Source organism: Raphanus sativus, chromosome 8 (genome assembly GCF_000801105.2).
Source record: "Raphanus sativus cultivar WK10039 chromosome 8, ASM80110v3, whole genome shotgun sequence".
Classification (NCBI taxonomy): Eukaryota; Viridiplantae; Streptophyta; class Magnoliopsida; order Brassicales; family Brassicaceae; genus Raphanus; species Raphanus sativus.
Window position 1 is genome coordinate 19,457,313 of NC_079518.1, and position 8,882 is coordinate 19,466,194.

The following is an 8,882-nucleotide window of genomic DNA, read 5'->3' on the forward strand; positions in this document are numbered from 1 at the left end:
AGATCGTCTCCTCTGAGGTCTGGCTCTACAATCTGCTGCTAACAACAGAAAGGTCCTCGAGTGTTCCGTCGGCGCGTTCCACTCGAGTGTTCCGTAGTAAGAGATTAGAGTTTAGGCGACTATAGCTAGGTTTATACACCAAACATTGTAGTCCCGAACAAAACACTCAATAAACATATCTTCTAGCCTCAATTCCTTACTTTTCATTAAAATCTACTAGTGTTCCGTAGTACTAAAACGACCCTACACAAAAATACCATAACACTTACAACAAACCAAACAATTGCCTTCTATTTATTGCTTTCATATATATTTACATGTCTAGCTTAATCAGTAATTGTATTGAGTTTATTATGTGCTTACTCTCCCTATGGATTTGATCCCTAAGTACTAGAACTCAACCTTTTACTTTGAGAGAATAAAGTTGCTTATTGGGTAATTTAAGTGTTATGAGATAGCTTGCCATATAACATACCACTCTTTTTATAGCTCTAGCAATATTCATCGCGGTGATATCCTTGACTTATATATGGCCATAGATTGGATCTATGGGATATCCTACGGATTGACATAGTTTTCTAGTAGATCAGAGTTCCATCTTTTGGGTTCCCTATTAACAGTTCACTCACTGGTATCATATATCGGATGGACCACCTGTGCAGTGGGTCTAGCTGGCCTAGCTGGTATCGTTGGTAGCCAAAAGTCTTCCCAAATCCTAATTCATTCATAGAGTGTACTTTTTGTCTAATTCCTATCAATAATAATGGCTACTCTGTCATTATTCTTGTCCACCCATATGAGGAGTTATCAATCTTGTTTAGTTTCAAATGTGAACTACATCTGAACTGTTTTTCCCTTAAAACTCTCGCTAATAAAGAATCAGAGAACTGCACTAATAGCCACAACTGTTTGTCTTGTAGGGCAAGGTTGAATTCATGGATCATCATGAACCCTATCCCTCCCTCTCTCTTGATCTGCATAGTTTTTCCCATTTTGTCCAATGCATGCCTCTTTTAGGTGGGTTTAAGCTCCACCAGAACTGTTCAATGCACTATCTAAATTCTTATAAGTCTCTAGTGGTTGTAGCAGAGTCGACATTACATACGTAGGTAAAGCCAGTAAGATTGCCTTTATCAGCACTTCCTTTCCTCCCCTTGATAACCATCGTCATGTCTAACCAGTGACCTGATTTTGTAATCTTTCTTTTAGGAATGCAAATAACTTCCGTTTTGAGCCACTGATGTACTCTCGTATCCTTCGATAAGATCCCATCCCCCCCCCCTCACTTGCAATTCCGGCTGAATTTTTGACAGCCTCTTTCACATGTCCAAGTATCTTCTTACGAAAAAGTAAAGATAATTTTTTGATGTCAGTACACTGTCCAGCAGCTTTCCCATAGATCTTAACTGTTTTCATGACTTCATTGCATTCACGGAGCTCCGCCTTACAAAAGAAAAAGCTATCATCAGCAAAGAGAAGGTGTGATACTGGAGGACTAGCGTGTGAGATGAGCATCCATGTTATCTTGCCTTGATATTCCGTGTCATTAAGAAGGCTAACAAACCTTCCATACAAAGGATAAAAATGAAAGGAGACAAAAGATCTCCTTGATGCAGTTCCCTTTTGGAGCTATATTTCCTCTTTGTTGACCATTGAAGAGGACATGGTTTTTGACCGATGATACACACCACATTATCCACTTAATTCACAAGTCTTAAAACCCCATTTTCTTCATGGCCGCACTAAGTTTCCATTACAACCGATCATAAATTTTACTTATGTCTGTCTTTATTTTTATTCACTTATTTCTTCTGCCGTGATTGGTATGGAGATCATCAAACATCTCATGTGCTATCAGTACATTGTCAATTATCTAGTCTTCCAGCAACAAAAGCTTCCTTGATATCATATATTGGGTTCAGTTACACTTTTCTTAATCTTTGGGTAGAACTTTAGATATTTTGTTGTAGTTCATATTGTAAAGACTGATCGTCAAAAATAAAACATTTCATTTTGTTTTTCTTTTTTCAGGATAAGACAAATATTGGCACCATTAATCTATTAGCTATTATTTCATCGAAAAGACATTCATTAATTATAGGAGTTAATTCATCTTTCACAATGTCCCATAATTTTTGATAAAATAGGGCTTTGACCAACTGGTCAATGCAGTAAACCACCTAAATTATTAACTCATATATCAACCTATTTAGACATTTGCAAATCTAAGTACACCAAGAAGGTGGCAAGTGCCACCATGGAAATTTCAAAATTTGATAATAGGTTTATTTATTTTCCCCAATTAAGTATCATATTTTAGCGAAGTTTTAAAATTTATATGTGATTTGCTCCCATTAAAAACAATTCTACATTCGCCACTGCATTTAGAGTTACAGATATATGTGACTCAGGTGATTCATTAGATTCTGTTTTGTTTTAAATACATTGGTCATGCGTGCTTCTCGTTTGTAATTGAAGAATTCAAATACAAGTCTTTAACCTCGCACTATTTTCGACGTAGCCTAAGTTTATCAGTTTTACCTCTTTCAAACCCTTACCTACCACGTGTCATATCTCATTCTTGTAGTATAATAAAATAAGAGTATTGATTAATGATTACTAACATTTTTTTTGTTTTTTTGTTTTTTTCTCCTTTTCAGTTTAACAAGGCTTCGGTTTTTCCGCCGTCGGCTTTGGAGAAATTTTAAATTGTATCAACTTTTTGTTTCAAGTTCAAATTGTAACAATACGGTAAAAGTTACATTCCCTTTCTTTGTTTTTTCTGTGCTTCTGCATTTTTCGTCAATGGCCAATGAGAAACAAAGTGGTTTAGTTTACCTCCATGGAGATCTTGAACTCCAAATCATTGAGGCACGATACTTGCCCAACATGGACCTTCACTTTGAAAGGATTCGTCGTGTTTTCAACACATTAAATTTATTTGATAAGCGTTATTCTTCTCCTAAGAGTAGCCATAGGCGTCCACGTAACAATATAATCACTAGTGACCCATACGTAACTGTTTGCCTCGCCGGTGCAACGGTAGCGCGTACCCGTGTTATTTTAAATTCCCAAAATCCTATCTGGAGCGAGCATTTCAAAATTCCATTGGCACATCCAGTCTCTCAAATTGAGTTTTATGTAAAGGACAACGATGTATTCGGAGCAGATCTGATCGGAATCGCAACAGTCTCTGCTGCTAAAATTAAACTGGGGGAGACAATCAACGGATGGTTCCCCATCATTGGCTCACCGAAACCAGATTCTGCTGTTCGGTTGGAAATGAGATTTTTACCTTTTGAAAAGAACCCTCTTTATACTCATGGGATTACGTCAACAGGAGTGGCTAATTGTTATTTTCCAGTGAGGACTGGTGGGCACGTCACTTTGTACCAAGACGCTCACGTGCACAACAACATGCCAGAAATTGAGTTAGAAGACGGAGTTCTGTACCAGCATGAGCGATGCTGGGAAGACATTTGCCATTCGATTTTGGAGGCTCACCACATAGTCTACGTTATTGGTTGGTCGATTTTCCACAAAGTGAAGTTGGTGAGGGAACATTCGCCGAGACTACCCAATGGCGGGGATCTAAGTCTAGGTGATCTGCTAAAGTATAAATCACAAGAAGGTGTCAGGGTACTATTGTTGGTATGGGATGATAGAACTTCCCACAGCAAATTTTTCATTAACACGGTAACAAATCTGTTTCAGAATTCGGTTAGATATATAGATTAAATTGTTTAATAAATAATTTTAAAGGCTTTGATTCTGAGATTTTTCTTCTTACTTCTTGTTATAGACGGGAGTAATGCAAACGCACGATGAAGAAACTCGGAAATTCTTTAGGCGCTCTTCAGTTTCGTGTGTGCTATCGCCCCGTTATGCTAGTAGTAAGCTTAGTATTTTCAAGCAGCAGGTATGTTTTGTGTTATGATTCTATTACTACTTGTTTTTTTCTCATTATTCAAAAGATTTTTATAACAGTGATGCATAACTGTGCATTTTGCCTAAGTTATATATTTCATGATGATGATCCTGCAGTATTTTAATGGCATATCGACTAGGTTGTGGGCACTGTCTTTTCGCATCATCAGAAATGTGTAATTGTTGACACACAAGCATCCGGTAACAACAGAAAAATAGCTGCTTTTATTGGAGGACTTGATCTGTGTGAAGGTAGATATGACACACCTGAACATAGACTTTTCAAGGATTTAGACACGGTCTTCCAGGGTGATTACCACAATCCCACATTTTCAGTAGGTTTATTATTTTCATTCTTCTAAACTACTTAATGTTCTAGCTCAAATATGATAATCTCCTAAAAGTAATGCATAGATCATCTACAACTTAATTCAGTATTAACTTCTACAATAGTATTTAGAGGCAAATTTGTTCCATGTTATCTCTATTTTTCCATTAAATATAGAAATATAAATAGAAGTCTTCTATTTTTACTCTATATTTAGAAAATGCTATTAAAAATATATTGGAATAAATCTTATCTTTATTATAGAGTCCTTCTATTTAAAAAAAAATGAAAATAACAAATACACTAGAAATAGTCTTACGCTTATAGAGTTTCTACATGTTTTAAGAAAAGAACTTCCCCAAATGCTACATGCATATTCCACAATGGTTAAAGGCATTGTTCTAAAATAAAATATCCACAAAACTGTTTTAAAAAGAAAACTACAACGTTTAAATTTCCACTTTAGTCTATATTATGTTTCTAACTTTAAACTGTTTCTCCTCTTCTAATCTCCTAAGTTTTAATGGAATGAAAAGCAACACATTTCATTTTAATACATAATAACCGCAAATAGCACCAAAAACCCCTAATAGCAATAACACTTAACAAATATATCTTTTTGATATATAAGAAAAAGATTATCCGAAATTTTTTCAATTTAGCATACAGTTTGACCTTTTATATATGTGCACAAATTCGGATGGAAGGGAGGAACCAAAGCACCTAGGCAACCGTGGCATGATCTTCACTGCAAAATTGAAGGGCCAGCAGCTTACGATATACTCATAAACTTTGAGCAACGTTGGAAAAAAGCTACAAAATGGTCTGAGATTGGAAAAAAATTCAAGAAGGTGACTCGTTGGCACGATGATTCTCTGATAAAGTTGGAACGAATCTCGTGGATTTTAGGCCCGTCTGCAGCAGTTTCAACAAATGATACTTTAAGGGTCTCTAAGGACGATGATAAGCAAAACTGGCATGTTCAGGTAAGTTTAGGTAATTACATTATACCATTTTCAGTTTGTTGTTGAAGTCTTAATTTGTGGCAACACATTATACTAATTGTCTATGAATTCGACTAACATGCTCTCTCGTAGGTAGATTTCGATATTTATATGAATAGCTTTGTTTTTTATTCACTACAGGTCTTCAGGTCTATTGACTCAGGATCACTGAAAGGATTTCCTAAGGATGTTCATAAAGCTCACGAACAGGTCCTGCCATAAGAGAAACCTAATATTATTATCCTTTTCTTTTCTGCATGACTGCCTATGTGTTAATAAAACTATTTTACTAAAAAGTTTTGCGTTATACTTATTGACAGAATCTAGTATGTGCTAAGAATCTTGTGATTGAGAAGAGTATACAAACAGCTTACATCCAAGCTATCAGATCTTCACAACACTTTATATACATCGAGAATCAATATTTTATTGGATCATCATTTGTATGGCCAAATTACAAAGAAGCAGGTCTTTGAACACACTCGACTTGTTTAATATAATACAGATACCATTAGTTTTAATTTTGTATTAACTGTTATATTCCTTTGTAGGTGCTGATAATCTAATTCCCATAGAACTTGCACTGAAGATTGCCAGCAAGATAAGGGCGAGAGAAAGATTTGCAGTATACATAGTGATTCCAATGTGGCCTGAAGGAGATCCTTCTTCGGCGCCTGTACAAGAAATTCTCTACTGGCAGGTACTATAAAAAATCATCTGAAAAGATTAAAAATCTCTTTCATGAAAAGATAATAGTTCTAACGATTTGTGTACTGGTTATTTAATACCTCGTATCCTTGCGCTCATGTAGGGGCAAACAATGCAAATGATGTATGAGATCATAGCACGGGAGATAAAGCACATGAACCTTGAGAATGTTAACCCTCAAGACTATCTCAACTTTTATTGTTTAGGTAACCGTGAGGAGCTGCCATCTGATAAAAATTGTGTATCAAGCAGCGAAGAAATGGTAACATTGCATCTTAGTAGGAAAAAAAATTCCTTATTTTGTTCAATATGAGGAATATCATAGTGTATATTATTGATCAGGTCCCAGCATCTCAAAAATGGCGACGGTTTATGATATATGTACACGCAAAGGGAATGGTAGTCGATGATGAGTATGTGTTATTAGGCTCTGCAAATATCAACCAGAGATCAATGGCAGGATCGCGAGACACAGAGATAGCAATGGGAGCATATCAAAACCACCAAACATGGAGCCACAGGAATAAACAACCTCGTGGCCAGGTTTATGGTTACAGGATGTCATTGTGGGCAGAGCACATGGGAAAGATAGATGATATATTTAAAGAACCTGAAAGCCTAGAATGTGTGAAGAGAGTTAATATGATAAGTGAAGATAACTGGAAGAAATACACAGAAAATAGTTTTGTTCCTTTACGAGGGCATCTACTGAAGTACCCACTCACCGTTGATAACACTGGAAAAGTAATCCCTTTGTCTGGTTTCGATACATTCCCCGACGTTGGAGGTAAAATTCTTGGTACTCGAACCAATCTTCCAGATGTTCTCACAACATAACTCAATTATGACTTTGGCTTGTTACATATACATTTGTACAAAGCCTATTATTTGTTCGCTATATACAAAATTTATGCCGTTACGTTTATCAGCATGAATGTTATAACTGTAATCAAAATCTCGAAAACTCACTAATGAAATTTACATACATCATTAGAGAACTGTAGTCACATACATCATTCTTATCATCAACTTTGAACATGTGATTTACAATATACATTATGTAACTTTCACAAAGAAAATTCGACAACATTGTATATAAAACAACTCGAAATAATCTGTGTATTCCATACAAAATATAATATGTGTATTAAAAAAATAGTTTTTACTCATCAATATTGAACACTCTAATTATGTTTTACACTACTTTCTCAAAGAAAATTCTACCCCATTATATATTACAGATCATATATAAAACAACTCGAACTTACAAGTCATATTGAACCATTCTAAAATGTTCGAGTTGTATTCAATATCATCGGAATCTAGAATGGTCCATTATGAATTTCAACATCATCACACAAAAAAAATTTGTTATTTGAAAAAAACTTATACTTACTGATATACGATGTTGGCTATGCACAAGGTTATCATAATCATGAAAATGGCCAAATAATTGGAGCATTACAAGACATGGATATTGAAGACTTGGCTATCGTGGAAGCTCCACAACAAGAGACATTCATGGATTGTGATGTCAAAATGATGATCTACTGGGTAACGAGCTAAACTCAATGGAGGAGACGTCTTCTTCACATAATCTGGTGAGTAGGTCTAGTGCTGATGCCAAACGAGTTAAAATCAACGGTGCAACATCAAGTAAGGAAGCATCAAGTAAGGAAGCATCGAGTAAAGGTACTTCACGATCTAGAGTTCCACTCGGCTTACCATGCAGAATAGCTGAGTTTCTCCGTAGGGGTTCTCCACGCCCACGACAGGCCAGTTTACCTCCTTATGGGGAAGCTGAAGATCATAGTCGACCAAAACACAGTAGCTCGAAGAAAGGTGGCAAGAGCTCTCGTCATGGAAATGGTTCTGAGGGGTCCAAAAAAACCCCCAAAATTAAATCCATGAAGACGCTCAATTGGAACTATAGAGGGATAGGAAACGACCTCACAGTTTGATGCCTTACGGAGATGTGTCAGAAGCATCGTTCAGGACTTGTGTTTCTTTCTGAGACTGAAAAAATAGAAGGCTGCTGTTGCAAAACACTCAGGCCGACTTAGGATTTGATCATTTGTATACCGTTGAGCCACTTGGTCTCAGTGGAGGTTTATCTCTTTTTTTATAGATGAATTTCAAGTTAATGTTTTATTTTCGAATAACAAAATGATTGATATTGAGGCAGTCATTGATGGAATAAAAGTTTATATGACATTTGTTTATGGTGACCCTGTATTAGAACGAAGAGAACAGGTTTGGGAGCGTCTTACGCGTTTCTCAACAACAAGAAATAGATCCTGGTTCATGATAGAAGATTTTAATGAAATCATTGATCATAACGAAAAAACAGGTGGATGTCAACGACATGATAGCTCGTTTCTTCCTTTTAGGCAGATGATAAGCGATTGTGGTATGCTGGAATTTCTATTTACTAGAGATATGTTATCATGGACAGGTAAGAGAGCTCGAGGATCTACTGTTTGATGTCGCCTGGATAGAGCTGTTGAAAATGAGGATTTGCATGAAGAATCTGTTCACTCTGCTTTTAAATATATGAGCTTATGGGGATCGGATCATCGTCCGATCCCTGCATGTATTCTCACAAGACCAACGAGGAAACCAAAAAGCTTTGTGTTCGATAAAAGATGGTTGGATAATGACGAATTACGCCAAGTTATCCTTGAAGGATGGAAGTCTCCTGATCTTCCTCCAAATGCAAACATCATGGAACATATCTCAAGCTGCCGAAAAGCTTTTAGTGAGTGGAGGAGACAACACAATGTGAACTCAGCAAAATTAGTGGAAGAGTTTAAAGAGAAAGTTGAGGGTTTGTATGCTAATGATGATGCTACAACGGAAAAAATTGCAGAAGCATTAAAGGAACTCTCTGATGCTCTTAAGGCTGAAGAAATGTT

The 8,882-nt window shown here is 36.3% G+C and overlaps 1 protein-coding gene across 1 annotated transcript; it reads left to right on the plus strand.

The window, feature by feature from the left end:
* Positions 1–2,660: 2,660 nt before the first annotated feature.
* LOC108821201 (phospholipase D delta-like) lies at positions 2,661–6,859 on the plus strand. Its single transcript, XM_018594247.2, has 9 exons — positions 2,661–3,696; positions 3,803–3,919; positions 4,068–4,262; positions 4,963–5,241; positions 5,401–5,469; positions 5,580–5,727; positions 5,811–5,959; positions 6,071–6,229; positions 6,310–6,859. The coding sequence occupies exons 1-9, from the start codon at positions 2,806–2,808 to the stop codon at positions 6,802–6,804; spliced, it is 2,502 nt and encodes an 833-aa protein (XP_018449749.1). The 5' UTR covers positions 2,661–2,805; the 3' UTR covers positions 6,805–6,859.
* The last annotated feature ends 2,023 nt before the right edge of the window (positions 6,860–8,882 follow it).